The 16618-nt window shown below is 63.3% G+C and overlaps 1 protein-coding gene across 3 annotated transcripts in view; it reads left to right on the top strand.

Moving 5' to 3' along the window:
* The window catches only part of SCARB1 (scavenger receptor class B member 1), a 35497-nt gene extending 19192 nt beyond the window's left edge, over positions 1-16305 (top strand). Inside the window, exons 5-13 of one of the 3 annotated variants that reach the window (XM_054712659.1) lie at positions 286-381; positions 541-656; positions 1466-1632; positions 4192-4310; positions 5865-5938; positions 8990-9041; positions 10359-10505; positions 12723-12851; positions 15517-15605. In XM_054712659.1, the coding sequence (XP_054568634.1) occupies positions 286-381; positions 541-656; positions 1466-1632; positions 4192-4310; positions 5865-5938; positions 8990-9041; positions 10359-10505; positions 12723-12851 (900 nt within the window). In that variant the 3' untranslated portion in view covers positions 15517-15605. Of the gene's footprint in view, positions 1-285; positions 382-540; positions 657-1465; positions 1633-4191; positions 4311-5864; positions 5939-8989; positions 9042-10358; positions 10506-12722; positions 12852-15516 lie in introns of all 3 variants that reach the window. The other 2 variants (XM_054712658.1, XM_054712657.1) reach the window with 2 other exon arrangements.
* The last annotated feature ends 313 nt before the right edge of the window (positions 16306-16618 follow it).

Here is a 16618-nt window from a genome sequence, read left to right as displayed (position 1 = left end):
GGCAGGTCGTACCTGGTGATGACGGCGCTGATCCGAGCTGCCTGGTTTTTCTTTTGTTTCTTTTTTCTTTTTCTCTTTTATTATTTTTTCCCCCAAATATGTTTTTATGGGTTTCGGAGAGAGGAAGGGAGAGGGGGAGAGAGAGAGGGAGCCACGCCGGGGGCGGATCCTCCTCCCCTCGATCCCCAGGGGCTGGGGCGCAGGGGTTGCCTGGGACTAAGTGGGGGCGACGGGGTGCCTCCCCGCCCCTGAGCTGGAAGCTGCTGTTCTCCGCTGTGTCCGCAGTTCAACAACTCCGATTCCGGGCTCTTCACTGTGTTCACGGGCGTCAAAGACTTCAGCCGCGTCCACCTCGTGGACAAGTGGAACGGGGTCAGCAAGGTGAGAGCCGGGGCCGCGGCGGGCCCAGCAGCGTCCTCTTCCTACAACCCAGACAGCTGGGACGTGCGCCCCGTCCCTCCTCACTCACACGCCAGCCCGGCCGCCGGAGCCCGCGGAAGCCCCTGTGCCGCTGACCCTCTGCTCTGGGCCTCCCCGCAGGTCAACTACTGGCACTCGGACCAGTGTAACATGATCAACGGGACGTCCGGGCAGATGTGGGCGCCGTTCATGACTCCCGAGACCTCGGTGGAGTTCTACAGCCCCGAGGCCTGCCGGTGAGCGCCCCGCCGGGCCTGGGCGGAGCTCGGCCTCCTGGCTCAGCCACGTGGCCTCTGTCGTGGCTCCGAGAGAGTGTGGGCTCCCGGCATCTGCCAGCCCTCGCAGGCTTGTTGGCGGCACCTGGAGGAGCCAGGCTCGGCCTGCAGCAGCTGGTGCTGGGACAGGGGAGGGAGGCGGCTGGTGCAGGGACAGGGGAGGGAGGCGGCTGGTGCAGGGACAGGGGAGGGAGGCGGCTGGTGCAGGGACAGGGGAGGGAGGCAGATGGTCGTGGGCAGGAAACCATGGAGGCTGCAGGGGGCAGTGACACGAGGCCAGGTCGCCCCGCTGGCGCTGTCTGGCTGGGCGCGGAGTCCTCTGGGTAGTCCGCCTGGGCCCTGGGCCTGGGGAGGTGCTGGCTCAGGGCTCCGGCCGAGGGCGCCGGGCAGGGGTCCTATCTTTCCTCCTTCCCGTGGGAACTCTCCAGCGTGAGCGGGGGCTCCCCTGCCCCCCGGGGTGGGCGAGGCACTGGGGCCATGACAGGGACAGGATGGGACCGGTCCCTGGTCCTCAGAGCTGTGTCCTGGCTGGGACCCAGGCCAGTGTGCCCCCACGGGGGTCAGAGCGGGAGGGGATTGTGCTGTGCGTATTCACTTCTTAAATTCTTATTTTATTTTACTTTTTAAATGTTTTTTTAATTGATGTCAGAGAGGAAGGGAGAGGGAGAGGGAGAGAAACAGCGATGATGAGAGAGGATCGTGGATCGGCTGCCTCCTGCTGGTGGCAGCGCCGCGTTCCGGGGGTCACCCCACCCCGTGTGTCCCCGCAGGTCCATGAAGCTCGTCTACCAGGAGGCCGGGGTGTACGAGGGCATCCCCACCTTCCGGTTCAAGGCCCCCGACACCTTATTTGCCAACGGGTCCGTCTACCCGCCCAACGAGGGCTTCTGTCCGTGCCTGCAGTCCGGCATCCAGAACCTCAGCACCTGCAGGTTCAGTGCGTGTCACCGCCGCGGGCGGGCGGTCACCTGACCCCTGACCCCAGGCCCTCGGGCGGGCGTCACCCTGACCCCTGACCTCAGGGCCCGAGGTGGGACGGTCACCCGGCCCTGTGACCTCAGGCCCGAGGGCGGGTGGGTGAGGGCTATCTGCTGTGCGCCCGTCCCGGCCTCCCTGCTCTGGATAAGCCGGTCGGGCCAGCGGTCACGCGGCCGCAGGGAGGTGACCTGAAAGAAGAAGCCGCGGCTGTCAGTTGCCTTCGCAATAAAACCCCACGAACTCCGTGACCTGGGACGCAAACCCGGACTGTAAACAGCCCTGAGGCTCCGGGTCCCGCGTCAGGTCTCCAGCCGCCCTGCGGCCGCGTCCTTGACCTCGGTGGCGGCCGAGGGCCCTGCAGCGCCGGGTCATCCAGGCCTCGCGTCCCCTCCCGGGCTCATCGGCCTCCACACCGCGCCCTGGGGCTTGGGAATGAGGCTCCGGCAGGCGCCCTGCACCTCGGCCCGGGAGGAAGAGAGGCTGGTGGATTGTTCTGGAGCTTCTCGCCGGGCGGCCCTGCGGTCGTGGGGCGGGCGGGCGGGCACAGTGTTCTCTGGCCTCAGCGCCACCCCCTCCGCTCCCTCGGCCGGCGGGCGGGTGGGCGGGTGGGCGGCGGGCGGGTGGGCGGCGGCCCTGCCTCGCCTGCCTTCGGCTCCGTGGGCATGGACTCGGGGCGCTCTCCGTTCATCCCCTTTTCTGGGCCCTCTGCCCCTTGTCTCCTCCGCAAGGCCCACCCCTGTGGCCGTGGGGTGCAGCGCCTCTTCCTGGCTGTATAGCACTCCACCGGGACCACACCCCACGCTCCTCGCCTGTTACTGCTCACGGGCGTCTGGGTCTTGGGTTTTTGAGGCGTGATCTCTGGGGCAGCGGGGACAGGCCTGTGCGTGTCTCGGTGCGTGATTCCTGCCTTCCTGAGGGTTTCATCTGGAGATAAGACGGCCCACAATCTGCCTTCCCCGGAGCTCTCTCCCCTCCCCAGGCTCCAAACAGCCCCGATCGCAGTCCCAGGTGATCCGGGCAATTAGATAAGGTCGCCATAAAGCTATAAATTAATTAGCACTTGCAACCTGGGCGGGTTCTCGAGGGCTGTTTGGAAATAACAGAAAGAAGCACATGTCTGGGTGCTGGCCAAACGCCAGGGCGGGAGCCGGGGCAGGTGATGGCAGCCTGGCCCCGCCCACTGCGCTCCCCGGCCCTGGAGGCGTGGCCACGGGGTCTGGTGGAGACGCGCCACCTTCAAGGTGGGGGCCCGGCTGGGGGACCGCCTCCCTCCCCGAGAGCCTGGGTTGCGCCCCCAGTGAAAGTGGGTCCCGGCGTTTGCTCTGACGGGAGCCCTCGCGGTGCAGACGGGAAGACGGGGAACGGGGTGTCCGGGTTGCGGGACATCGTCCCTCGGGTGCACGTGGGGACGTCACAGGTGCCGGGAGGTGGCTTGGGAGACCGGGGACCCACGGGGAAGGAGGGTTTGTGTTTCCGTGCTCTGTCTGTCTGTCTGTCTGACCACCTCCAGGAGGAAGTGTCTGCTGGTGCTCGGGGCTCGAACAGCTTTCCAGCGTCATCTGTCTCTGTCTTTCGTGAATCTTCACCCAGGGAGACTCCCCATTGGTTCTTAGAGGGAGTGGGGGGGCGGGGAGAGGCAGAGAGAGAGAGACATCGGTGTGAGAGGCGCGTCGATGGATTGCCTCCCGCGTGCTCTCCAACCGGGGCCGGGCATGGACCCTGCCACCCAGCACCCACCGGTGAGCTGGCCGGCGCTCTAACCACTGAGCCACCAGCCAGGGCCTCCTCTGAGAGGCCGGCCCACCTTTTCCGCTGCCCTCCGGGCCGGGCAGGCCCCGCGCTGTCCTGGCCGCGGGCGATGTGCCCGGAGCCTCGCTGGGTCGGCTGGCCCTCACGCCTCCGGGTGGGCACTCCCCGCTCCGGAGACAGGTCAGCCCCCTCTCCCTCGCCGGCGTCCCTCCCGCGGACCAGACCGGCTGCCGGGCGAGCGTGAAGGTGTGTCTCCCTCCCTCCCGGGGCGTCGGGAGACCTGGCCACCTGGCCACGGGCGCACGGAGCCCGTGATCCTGGCTGCTTGGCTCGGCGATGCTCCCTCCGCACCCCCCGCCCCCCGCCCCCAAGGTCAAACCTGGCTTCCAGTCCCCTTTGTAGCCTCAGTCCCACAGCTCCCTCCACACCGTGTGCTCCTGAGCCCCTCCCACCTCCTGCTCGCCCGCCACCCCTTCCTCCTGGAATGCCGTGCCGCCCTCCGCCTTCCGCCTGGCACCTCCTCGTCCTTCCCCAGAAGGTCCCCGCGTCCCCCCCCCCTGGCACAGAGCGCGCCCCCTGCTGGCTTCCAGCCCGGATGGCGGGACCCTCTCTGTCTAATCATTGTCGTTTGCATCGTGTCATCGTCAGGCACGCTCTGCGGCTGCGTGTCCGCGTCCCGCATCCCCGTGTCCCGCTCCGGGACTGGCATGAAGCCTCGGGACGTGCCAGCGCCCTCTGTCTGACGCCCCCTCTGCCCTCTGCCTTCCAGACGCGCCCCTGTTTCTCTCGCACCCCCACTTCTACAACGCCGACCCCTCCCTGGCCGAGGCCGTGCTGGGCCTGCACCCCAGCGAGAAGGAGCACTCCCTGTTCCTGGACGTCCACCCGGTGAGCCCTGCCCGGCAGCCTGCGGGGACTTTTGGGGGGATTTCTGGTTGGTTTCCCCTCCTCCTCCCGCCCCTCCCCTCCCCCCCCCCCCCCCCGCACCAGGCTGTCGGAGAGGGGGAGGGGAGGGGAGGGGGAGGGGAGGGGAGCCGGCTCTCTGGCTTCGGCAGCTCCTGGGATATCAAACCTCCTTTGCTCGGACTCCACAGTTCAGGAGCTCAGTTATCTCGGAGGAGGGCGGGTGTCTGTAGAAGGGTCATAAGACAGTAAATTAATTAGGATTATCAGCTGCCAATTACGGAGGCTTCTAGGTGCCAGCCAGGCCCGGGATGCCTGCAGATAAGGGCCGTCTGGGGAATTCCAGGAGAGCGAGGTCCGGTTCTCACTTCTGTGGGTGGGTCTCCCTCCCGCCTCCGCCCCACCCCCGCCCCCACCCCCACCCTGAGGACCAGGGCCCGGCCTCTCCTCTCCTCCAGGGCAGCGTGGAGGCTGGAGCGGGAGAGGCCAGGAGAGGCGTTTCATTGCTTCCATTGCCTTGGGCGCCTGGGAGAGCAGCCGGGGCTGCCTGGTAACCCCGTGGTCGGCAAACCGCGGCCCGAGAGCCACATGCGGCTCTCTGGCCCCTGGAGTGTGGCTCTCTCACAAAATACCACGGCCTGGGCGAGTCTATGTTGAAGAAGTGGCGTTAGAAGAAGTTTACGTTTAAAAAATGTGGCTCTCCAAAGAAATGTCAGTCGTTGTTCTGTTGGTATTTGGCTCTGCGGACTCAGGAGTTTGCCGACCGCGGGGTTAGGCGTAGCGGGGGCCATGCGGGTATCTAGACGCCGCTCGAGGGCCACCACGACGATCAGCTTCAGCCTGAGCCCGGGGATTTGGTGAACGTTTCCTTTCCTTGTGGCTAATCCTCACCTGAGGGTTTTCCCCATTGACCGTTAGAGAGAGCGGAAGGGACGAGGGGGGGAAGAGAGAGAAACATCAATGTGAGAGAGACACCTCGAAGGGTGACAGGGGCCAGGGAATTACCGTGCAGCCCAGGCATGTGCCCTTGACCTGGAATTGAACCCACAACGTTGGGTGCATGAGCCAACACTCTACCACAGAGACACCGCGGCCAGTGCTGTCAGACATTTGTTAAAATATATTTTATTGATGTCAGAGAGGAAGGGAGAGGGAGAGGGAGAAACATCCATGATGAGAGAGGATCATGGATCGGCTGCCTCCTGCACGCCCCCCACTGAGGATCGAGCCTACAACCCGAGCACTGCCCTGACCGGGAATCGAACCCTGGCCTCCTGGCTCATAGGTCAATGCTCAACCCCTGAGCCACGCCAGCCGGTCAAACATTCCATTAACTCACCTCGAATGCCCGGCAGGGCCAGGCCAAATGCTCTCTCGGCCTTGTTCAGCCCGAGGGCCGGACGTTCCACCCCGGCTGTAGAGCGGGAGGAGGCCCCAGAGCCGGGCCGGGAGCTGGGCCAGGCCCGTCCGGCCGGGGCAGGGAGGGGGCTCTGCAGGTGTCCCGGGCCGGGCCGGCCCTCACTGTGCGTGTTGCCGCAGGTCACGGGGATCCCCATGAACTGCTCGGTGAAGATGCAGATCAGCCTGTACATGAAGGCCGTCGAAGGCATCGGGTGAGTGGGGCCGGTCAGAGGGAGGGGTCGGCCCCCCCCCCCGCATCCCGACAGCCCCGCCCCAGGACCCCCCTTTTCTCCCGCACCTCCCCCTCCCCCCAGACAGAAGTTTCTCGCTGAATCGCGTGCCTGGCGCCCAGCGAGGGGCAGAAACGAAACCCGGGCAAAACCAAGGGTTGACACGGAAACCTGTCAGCATCCTCACGTGACAGTTCACTTCGGAGGAGGCATTCTTTTAAGCACCGATTTTGTTTTTATTTTTTAAAATATATTTTGATTGGTTTCAGAGAGGCAGGGAGTGAGGGACAGAGACAGAGAAACATCCATGAGGAGAGAGAATCATGGATGGGCTGCCACTGGGGATGGAGCCTGCACCCACCTGACCAGGAATAGAACCCTGACCTCCTGGTTCATAGGTCGACGCTCAACCACTAAGACACGCCGGCCCGGCCATTTTTCATTTTTTTAAAATATATTTTATTAATTTTTTACAGAGAGGAAGGGAGAGGGATAGAGAGTTAGAAACATCGAGGAGAGAGAAACATCCATCAGCTGCCTCCTGCACACCCCCCACTGGGGATGTGCCCGCAACCAAGGTACATGCCCTTGACCGGAATCGAACCCGGGACCCTTGAGTCCGAAGGCTGACGCTCTATCCACTGAGCCAAACCAGTTTCGGCCATTTTATTTATTATTATTATTTTTTTTTTAATAACAGCTTTATCAAGGTTTAAGTCACACGCTATCAAACCCCACCCCGTGAAGACGGTGCAGCACCATTCAGTGGCTGTAGGGTGTTCACAGCGTTGGGCAGGCATCACCCCGACTTTAGGACATTTCCACCAACCCCGAAGAGACACCCCACACCCGTTCCCCGCCCCGGGCAGCCACCCATCTGCTTCCTGTTCTGACGTTTCCTGTCCATGGGTCACTGGGCCCGAAGCCCCTGTGGGCCCCTCTCACCGGCCCGTGTCCTCCGGCCCGTCCTCGCTGCCCCGGGCTCCGCGCCCCTCCTGCTCGTGGCTGCGCCTAGGCCACTGTGGCCGGGCCACCTTTTATCCAGCCACTGAGTGGCCCCGGCCGTTTCTGGTTGGGGCCTGTGACTCAGCCGCTGTGGCTGTGGGCGGACACGGCCTGGGGCCCGGGGTCTGGCTCTCTCGGGCGGACACCCGGAGCAGAACTGCTGAGTCGGGCGGCCCCTGTGCTTCACGTGTGAGGAACTGCGGGCTGTTTCCCACGGGGCTGCCCTCCCACCAGCCGGGCGGGAGGTCCCGGCTCCCGTCCTGCCGGCTCTGGTTGTGACCTGGTGGTTTGGCCGAGCCGAGGCGGGTGCGGCCGGTTCACCGTGTGTCGGTGTGGGCCCTCCTCGGCATAGTTTCATCTAGAAACGTCCCCGGAAAGAGCCCTGGCGGCAGCAGCAGGGGCTTCTGGGAACCGCTCTGGGAGCCGCGGGGAGGAAACACGCACCTTCATCTTTCTGCTCCGTGGGCTTTTGTTGTTAATCCTCATCCCAGGGTGTATCTTTATGGATTTCGGAGAGGAAGGGAGAGGGAGAAACATCAGTGATGAGAGAGAATCATTGGTCGGCTGCCTCCTGCACGCCCCACACTGGGGATCCAGCAACCCGGGCCTGTGCCCTGACGGGGATGGAACCGTGACCTCCTGGTTCCTAGGTCAACGCTCCACCACTGAGCCACCTGGCCTGGGATCGAACCCACAACCTTGGGAGAGCCCGGCCTAGGGTATTTTTTCCATTGATTTTTAGAGAGCATGGAAGGGAGGGAGGGGGAGAGAGGAGAGAGGGAAACATCCATGTGAGAGACGCATGGAGTGGCTGCCTCCCCCATATCCCCCTCCCCCCCCACGGGGGGGGGGGAATTAACCTGCCACCTGCCAGGTGTGTGCCCTGGAGCGGGAATGGAACCCGAGACCCTTCAGGGCCTCACTGGGCTTTTCGGGCTTTTCGTCGGCCCAATGGAGGCTGCTCAGAGTTCAGGCCAGCAGAGCCCATGGCGGGGGCGGGGGGGGGCTCTATCCTGACCCTCCTGGGCTTCTGTGTCCCTGTGAACCGGAGTGGGGGGCGGGGCGGCCCCCACAGCGGCCTGATGTCCCTGCCCTGGGACAGCCTCAGGGGAGCTGGTCTCCCCGCGGTGCTTAGCGCCACCTGGAGGCGGAGGAGGGACGGCGCGGGGACTTCGGGGGAGGAAGTCTCTTTGCCCTGAACTGTCCGCTTCTGAGAACACAGGTGTCTCCGTGGTGTCTTCTGGGTCCGCCCGTGGGTGGCGGTGTGAGCTCAGCGGGCCCGGGCCGTGGCTTTCTGGGCTGAGTCCGGTCCGGCTCTGTGCCGCGGACCCTCAGCACGCCCCCTCGTGGCGGGGCTCAGAATATCTGACAAGGAGCCCTGACCGGTGTGGCTCAGTGGATGGAGCGTCGGCCTGTGGACTGAAGGGTCCCGGGTTCGATTACGGTCAAGGGCATGTGCCTGGGTTGTGGGCACATCCCCAGCAGCTGATCGATGTTTCTCTCTCATCGATGTTTCTAACTATCCATATCCATCTTCCTTCCTCTCTGTAAAAAATCAATAAGATATATTAAAAAAAATAAAATAAAAAAAATTTAAAAAGATGAGGAATATTAAAAAAAAGAAGAAAGAATATCTAACAAGGACGGTAATGACCAAAGCGGAGCCCTTTCCCACACTGGGTGTTTTTCTTTTTTAAAACATATTTTTATTTACAGAGAGAGGAAAGGAGAGAGAGAATCATGGACCCGCTGCCTCCTGCACGCCCCCCACTGGGAACCGAGCCTGCAACCCGGGCCGGTGCCCGGACCGGAACCGAACCCTGACCTTCATGAGCGATGCTCACCACTGAGCCCGCCCCGGGAGCTGTGAGTTTTCAATTGAAAAGATCTCGGGCGGCTCCCTGCCAGGACACAGGAGGTGCCCGCCCCAGCCCCCCGGGAGTCGGTGCTCAGAGCCCTCCTGGCCCCAGTCTGAACCCCGGAAACCAGGGCGAGGACCGCCTCACGGGCCGTCTCCCTCCTTTCCAGGCAAACCAGGAAGATCGCGCCCGTGGTGCTGCCGCTGCTGTGGTTTGAGGAGGTAAGGCCGCCGGGGGAGGCCGCCGGGGGGAGGCCGCCGGGGGGAGGCCGCCGGGGGAGGCCGCCGGGCACTGGAGGCCGGAGGCGTGGGGCAGGGGCGCCCCCTGGGGGCCTGAGCGACCCCGAGAAACCTCACAGGTCACAGACGGGGGCTCCCCCAAAAATGAAAGTCGCCCCCCAGCCCCAGGGCGGAGCCGCTTCCTGATGTCCCTGAAGGCGCCGGAGGCCTGCTCCCCGCGGGGAGTGGGTTCGGGCGGCGGCCCCGGGGGACCTTTCCTCCGCTCCCAGGCCCGCCGGCCTCGCTCGTTTTGTGGAAGGAGAGCGAGCCGAGCGGCTCCATCCACTGGCTGGTTCTTCATGTGGCCCCGGACCAGGGACCGAACCCCAACCTCGCGGGTCGGGAGACACTCACTAACTGAGCTGCCCTTTAGTCCTCACCCGAGAATGTGTTTTTCCATTGATTTTTTTTTTTTTTTTGAGAGAGAGTGGAAGGGAGGGAGGGGGAAAGAAAGAGAAACACTGATGAGAGAGACACGGTGCCTTCTGCACATGCCCGGACCAGGGCCGGGATCCAACCTGCCACCCAGGTACGCGCCCGTGACCAGGAACCGGACCCTCTCACCACTGAGCCACACGGACCAGGGCCTGGCCTCGTTCATTTTAAACCAGGGTGAGCTCGTGCCAGCCGGGGTGGCTCAGTGGCTGAGCATCAACCCAGGAACCAGGAGGTCAGGGTTCGATTCCGGTCTGGGGCACAGGCCCGGGCTGTGGGCTCCTTCCCCAGGGGGGGGCGTGCAGGAGGCAGCCGGTCCATGACTCACTCTCCTCATGGATGTCTCTCTCTCTCTCTCTCCCTCGCCCTTCCTCTCTGACATCAATGAAAAGATATTTTTTTAAAAAAACCTAGAGTGAACTCAGGGCCAGAACAGGCAGCCTCAGAATGTCAAGGTCACGGCCCAGTCGGATTTGGGCCGGTGGGAGGCCGAGCTCGGCTCCACGCAGCCATTCGGGCCAGCAGGCTCCTCCGTCCTGTGGGCCCCCCCCCCCCCCCCCCCCCCCCTTGAGACCCTCAGAATCAGTGGGTGGGGACAGTGATGGGGAGAACCCGGGGGAGATGTGGAAGGTGTCTCATCGCTGTGCCCTCATCCCATTGGCCAGAATGAGGTCACGTGGCCATGCCAACTGCACGGGAGTCTGGGAAATGTAGTCTCTCCGTGTGGCCCTGGGAGAAGTGGAGGCCCCTGCAGGCTTGCGATGGGGAAGGGGCCTGGGGGCAGGGACGTGGGCCCAGCCCACGGTTTGCCGTTCTCCCCCGCAGAGAGGGGCCATGGAGGGCGAGCCGCTCCGGGCGTTCTACTCGCAGCTGGTGCTGCTGCCCAAGGTGCTGCACTACGCGCAGTTCGCGCTCCTCGCCCTGGGCGGCCTCCTGCTGCTCGGCCCCGTCGTCTACCAGATCCGGAGCCAAGTGAGTGGGGGCCGGGCGGGGGCGGGCTCTGTGCGGGGGGCGCCTGCACCTCCTGTCCCGCCTGCACCTCCCCGCCTGTCCCGGGAGGCCTGCGGGTCCCGCAGGGCTGGGGCTGAACCGGCAGACACCGTCCCTGCCCCCGGCCGGGCTGGCATTCCCGCGGGAGACGGGCAGGCAAATCAGCGACATCACGTCACTGAGGAGAAAGGCGATGGCGGCCGGGAGGGGCTAGAGCAGGGCCGCCCCGGAGGGACACGACTGGGCCACGTGCGCGATTTTAGTTTATCTTTACTTTTTAATATGTTTTTATTGATTTCAGAGACGAAGAGAGAGAGGGAGAGAGAGAGAGAGAGACATCAGCGATGAGAATCAGGGATCGGCTGCCTCCTGCACGCCCCCCACTGGGGATCGAGCCTGCAACCCGGGCCTGTGCCCTGACCGGGAATTGAACCTGACCTCCTGGTTCATAGGTTGACGCTCAACCACGGAGCCACGCCGGCCAGACTATTGGAGGCTTTTAAGGGGAGCGGTGCTGGGTCCTCGGTGGGAGGGGCAGGCGCCGGGGACGGTGAGCGAGGTGGCGGCCGGGACCAGGGTGGGCACAGGCTGTGTTCGGAAGGAAGCCGAGGCGGAGACGGGCTCTGAGGCATCCAGCCTCCAGAGGCAGGAGGAAGAGGGGTGACAAGAAGGACCCTTTCTTGGCTCGATGCCATTCGTTCGTTCATTATTCACTCATGGCATGGACACCCCTCCGGTGAGGAGCGGCGGACCATTTCTGAGGCTCCGTGCAGGCTGGGGGACACAGAAATGGCCAGCGCGAGAGCTGAGACCAGGTGCGGCCCCAGGGGGGCCTGTGAGTGCAGGGCTCCCGGGCCGTGGGGATGGGTGGCTGCTGCGTGGCGGGAGGGGACACGGCTCCGTGGCAGGGAGCCCGGAGAAGCCCTTGGGGATTCACAAGCCAGAAAGCCACCTTGATGGCCCTGGGGCCCCAGGCCAGGCCTTGGGGGGCTGCCCAGCCCCGGCTGCCCCGGGCTCTCTGCAACGCCCACTCTGCTCAGAGCTCGCTCTCGCTCTCGCTCTCTCCTCTCTCTTGGGGAAGCTTGCTTGCTCGCCTGCTTGCTGGGCAGTAACGACCCTTCCCCGGTGCTCAGCCTGGCAGTTGCTCCTGTTATTCCCATGGACACATCAGCCGCGCTCCCTCCCCACGGGTCCCATTGGCCTCCACGTGGTGGAAATTTATCCCATGACGTAGGTCTCGGCTTAGCCTTAAATGCTGCTGTTTGTCCCGATTAATAAAAAGAGAAGGATCATGCCTGGCCAGTGTGGCTCAGTGGTTGAGTGCTGTCCCATGCACCAAGAGGTCACGGTTCGTCCCATGCACCAGGAGGTCACGGTTCGATTCCCGGTCAGGGCACATGCCCGTGTGGACTGGGTCCCCTGTAGGGGGCGTGCAGGAGGCGATTGATGCTCCTCTCTCATCGTCCATGTTCCTATATCTCTCTCTCCCTCTCCTTTCTTCTCTCTCTAAAAATAAATAAAAACGTATTTTAAAAACCAGCAACAAGAAAACAACAGCAAAGGGGCCACCTGCTGGTGAACTCAACATATTTTAACTTCAGGGAAGTGTTTCTTCTCCGTTCGCTCTTTACAAAGAATCAAGTCTATTTTTTTTAAATGTATGATTCACTTTTTTTAAGAAAATGTGTTTTTATTGATTTTCAAGAGAGGGGAAGGAAGAGGGATAGAGAAATAGAAACATCGACCTGCACACCCGCTACTGGTGCGTAAGCCGGGAAGTCAGGCATGTGCCCTGACCGGGAATCGAACCAACGGCCTCCTGGTGCACGGGTCGACGCTCAACCAACTGAGCCACGCCAACCGGACACATCAGAAGTCTTTTAGCAGAAAAATCCCTGTTTCTGGTTGATTTAAAATGCCCCCTGCTCGACCCGCTGATTCCCGGCCGATTCCTCCCACCGCGATTCCTAAACTCTCAAGTGGACACACGCTTTTCAACGCGGCCTGCCCGACGCACCAAGCGTGTCTCCCGAAGACACGGGGACTCCCCACATCTCGCCCAGCCCCCCTCTCTCGGGTGTCGGACTCTAGAACCCCGCACCCTCCCCCGGGCCTCCGGAACCTCTGGGAAGCAGCCGCGTGACCCCGCTCCCGCTCCTGAGGCCCCCCGCCGCCCGTAACCGCACTGGTCTCTTCCAGGAGAGGTGCTACCTGTTCTGGAGCCGCGATAAGAAGGGCTCGCGGGACAAGGAGGCCATGCAGGCCTACTCCGAGTCCCTGATGACCACGGCCCCCAAGGGCACGGTGCTGCAGGAGGCCCGGCTGTAGGTGGGTACCGGGAACCCCGCCCGTAGTGAGCAGAACCCCGCACTCGGACGGGCTTGGTCGCGCTTCTTCGGCCTGAGCTCCCCTGGAGGGTCGAGGCACTGAGAGACCCCGTTTGTCTGTTCTGCTCTGGGAGCAACGCCCGCCCTTCTGGGGTTCCCAGCGAATGGCAGCATCCCCCCCCTCCCCCTGCCCCCCACCCCAACCGGGGCGCCTCGTGTTCTGTGGGCTGGTGTCTTGTCTACAAGGCTGTGTTGGCGAAGGCCGGATCCAGGTGTGGGACGGCGGCCTCTCCAAGCTCGGGCGCGACAGCCTCGCCCTGGCCGGTGGGCTCAGTGGTTAGAGCGTCGGTCCATGCACCTTAGGGTCGCAGGTTCGACCCCCGGTCAAGGCCATGTACCTGGGTTGCAGGTTTGATAGCCGGCCCCGGTTGCAGGAGGCAACGAATTGATGTGTCTCTCTCAGATCAATGTTTCTCACGTCCGTTCTCCCCTCCTTTCCACACTCTCTCTTTAAAAAAAATAAATGGTCCCGGTGGTACGGCTCAGTGGGTGAGCGTCGACCTATGAACCAGGGCGTGCAGGAGGCAGCCGATCCGGATTCTCTCTGTCACTGAGGTTTCTGTCTCTCTCCCTCTCTCTTCCTCTCTGAAGTCAGTAGAAAAATATTTTTTTTAAATGTTTTAAAAAATCAATGGGAGCCCTAACCGGTTTGGCTCAGTGGACAGAGCGTCAGCCTGCGGACTGAAGGGTCCCGGGTTCGATTCCGGTCAAGGGCATGTACCTTGGTTGCGGGCACATCCCCAGTGGGGGGCGTGCAGGAGGCAGCTGGTCGGTGTTTCTCTCTCATCGATGTTTCTGACTCTCTATCCCTCTCCCTTCCTCTCTGTAAAAAATCAATAAAATATATTAAATAAAAGAAAGAAAGAAAGGAACCCACCTCTGGTGCGGGAGCCTCTTCCGGGGACGGTTGCTGCCCCGGCAGCTCCCCCCTCACCCGCTCTGGACGCCGGGCCGGAGGCCGTGTTTCCGCGGGCCCCTGCGGGGATCCTGAAGCCAGGGTCCACGTGAACTGGGGGGACTGGCCAGGAGGACAGAACCGGGCACCCCTGGAGCGCCAACGGAATAGCCAGCCCGCGGCCCGAGGGTGGGGCTGCCTGGATGAGGGGAACGGTCAAATGCACCCAACAACGGAGGAACAGCAGCAGGCTGCCGGCTCGGCCCGAGTTTCAGGGGAAGAGGGAGTGACTTCTCGTCCCGAAAACCTGCTCGCAGTTCCCCGGAAACGGGATTGAGGGGGCACCGTCTGCGGGAGAGGCAGCCGGGGGGTGCGGAGCCCCCTCCTGGGCCGGGTCCCTGGGTTTGTTTGGAAATTTGTTTATGGACCCGGGAGAGCGATCAGTTTGTTGTTCCGCGTACGGATGCCTCCACGGGCTGAGGCCGGCACGGGCCCTGATGGGATCGAGCCCGGCCACCGGCCAGGGACGTCACCGTCTCTGGTGATGTGCGCCCCTCCAGCTCCTGGGCCTGCCCGGGGTTCCGTAGGTGCCTGAGCCACGGAGCCGGGAGGCACAGCCTCCGCTTGCTGGCTGCCTCCGGGAGGAGGAAGTAAAGTAGAAAATGAGAAGTGTTTGTGTTGGCAGGTGCTGCAGGCCCTGCGAGGAGGAGGAGGGGGAGGAGGAGGAGGAGGAAGAGGAGGAGGAGGAGGGGGAGGAGGAGGAGGAGGAGGAGGAGGTGGAGGAGGAGGAGGAGGAGGGGGGGGAGGAGGAGGAGGAGGAGGGGTGGGAGGAGGAGGAGGAGGGGGGGGAGGAGGAGGAGGAGGAGGAGGAGGAGGAGGAGGAGGAGGAGGAGGAAGAGGGAGGGGAAGGGGTGGAGGGCTGTGTCCCCGGCCAGGCCCTGGGGAGCTTGCCCTGCCCCTGGGTGTTGGGGTGGCCGAGGGGCTGCCTTGCTTGGGAGAAGGCAGGATATGCGGCCTCCCCTGGCCCGAAGGATGTGTTTTTAATGTTTTTATTGATCCCGAGAGGAAGGGAGAGAGAGAAACATCCATGATGAGAGAGAATCACGGACCGGCTGCCTCCTGCACGCCCCCCACTGGGGATGGAGCCCGCACCCCGGGCCTGTGCTCTGACCGGGAATCTAACCGTGACCTCCTGGTTCACAGGTCGTGCTCAGCCACGGAGCCACGCGGGCCGGGTTCGCCTTGTCTGGGTGTGGAGTGTGTGCGTGTGCGTGCGTGTGTGTGCGTGTGTGCGTGTGTGTGTGTGTGTGTGTGTGTGCCGCCTGCCGCTGGCTTGCCTCCCCCTCCCCCGCCCCCCACTGACGTCACGCCTTCCTCCTGGCGCCGGGCTTTGGGGTGCTTGCCGGGCTTTGGGGTGCTTGCCGTTTGGCCGCAATAACAGTACTGCACATGCGCCCTGGGCTCCCCGCTCTGCCCTCATCCCGGCATCAGGCAGGTCCCGCTGGGCCTCAGTTTCCCCACCCCTAAAGGGCAGGGCAAGACGGTGTCTGTGCGATGGGGAGCCCGTAGGTCCCTCGCTTTTCTCATCTTGAACTGGATAGAGGGGTGCTGCTGACGGGGAGGGAGGGGGGCTTTCGGACGGCAGGGGGCTGTGGGGCGGGGCTATAGGTGGGGGCGGGGCCTGGTGACCCAGCTCCCCCTTTCTCCACAGGGTCCCCGAGATACCGAGAGCCAGCCCAGCCCTGCGGCTCAGCCAGCCTGGCTCCCCAGCCCCTGCGCCCCGCTTCTTCAGGACCCTCTCAGCGGACAGCCTGCCAGCCCCGACGTCTGAGCTGCACGCGTGTGACCACACACTGCACCCCCCACACCTGTCCGTGTGCTCAGGTGTGTCACACACGCTCAGGGATGGAGATGCTACCGAGGGGACTCCGGGAGCGGCTCGCCAGCGGGGACTGTTCTGGAACCTTCTCTCCAGGGCAGTCATGGGCGTGTGGGCGAGTCCTGGCCAGTGGGCCACTGGGCCCCAGCGCCCCGTCCATGGGCCTGCGGACACCACGGCCCGCGTGGGGCTCACCCAGCAGACAGGGCTCATAGGCCCCGAAGCCCAGCCCCGGCGCAGACTTCTCGTGCCAAAGCCGGTGGGTGGGGCACAGCCCCTCACACGGGCCTCAGAGCCGGCCCCCCACCCCGCCCCTCACCCCCACAGGACTCTGGCCTCCTGGGGTTGGGTGTGGGGAGCCCCCTCCCTCCGGTGAAATGACGTGGAGCTGCATTCCTGAGCCGGCCCCCGGGGTGGCCCCCCGTGAGGGCCCCGTCCTTTGGTGCCGGCCGGAGGCGGGAGGTCAGGGCCCTGCAGCCTGGGGTCCGGCCCATCCACGCGGCTTCCCGCCCCGGGGAGCGCCTCTGTCTCTTTTCTACTGGAAGAAAATGAGTTTTATCATCTTTTTAAAAGAACCCACTGTTGAAGTAATAAACCTTTTAAAAAGTGCGCACGCGTCTGAGAGGCCTGTCTGCCGGTGGGGGTGCGAGCGTGGGGGGTCAGGGGCAGCTTTTGGGGGCGTTTTGGGCTCTTAGTCAAGAGCTCTTTTCCGGAAGCTGCCGAGTCTCAGGCTGGGCCGCCTACCTGCCTCTCCGTTATTTTAAAATTTCCACATGGCGTGTGTTTCACATTTTAGGTGTACATTTATTTATTTTTAAATATATTTTTACTAACCAATGGATGCAAAACTCTGGGGGGTGAGGGCATATATGGGAGTGGGGTGGGGGGTGGCAATGGTAAGATATGTACACATATAATACCTTAATAAAAAATT

This window comes from Eptesicus fuscus, chromosome 23, assembly GCF_027574615.1.
Source record: "Eptesicus fuscus isolate TK198812 chromosome 23, DD_ASM_mEF_20220401, whole genome shotgun sequence".
Classification (NCBI taxonomy): Eukaryota; Metazoa; Chordata; class Mammalia; order Chiroptera; family Vespertilionidae; genus Eptesicus; species Eptesicus fuscus.
Note: the sequence above shows the minus strand (reverse complement) of the source record. Positions and strands in the feature narration are given on the sequence as shown.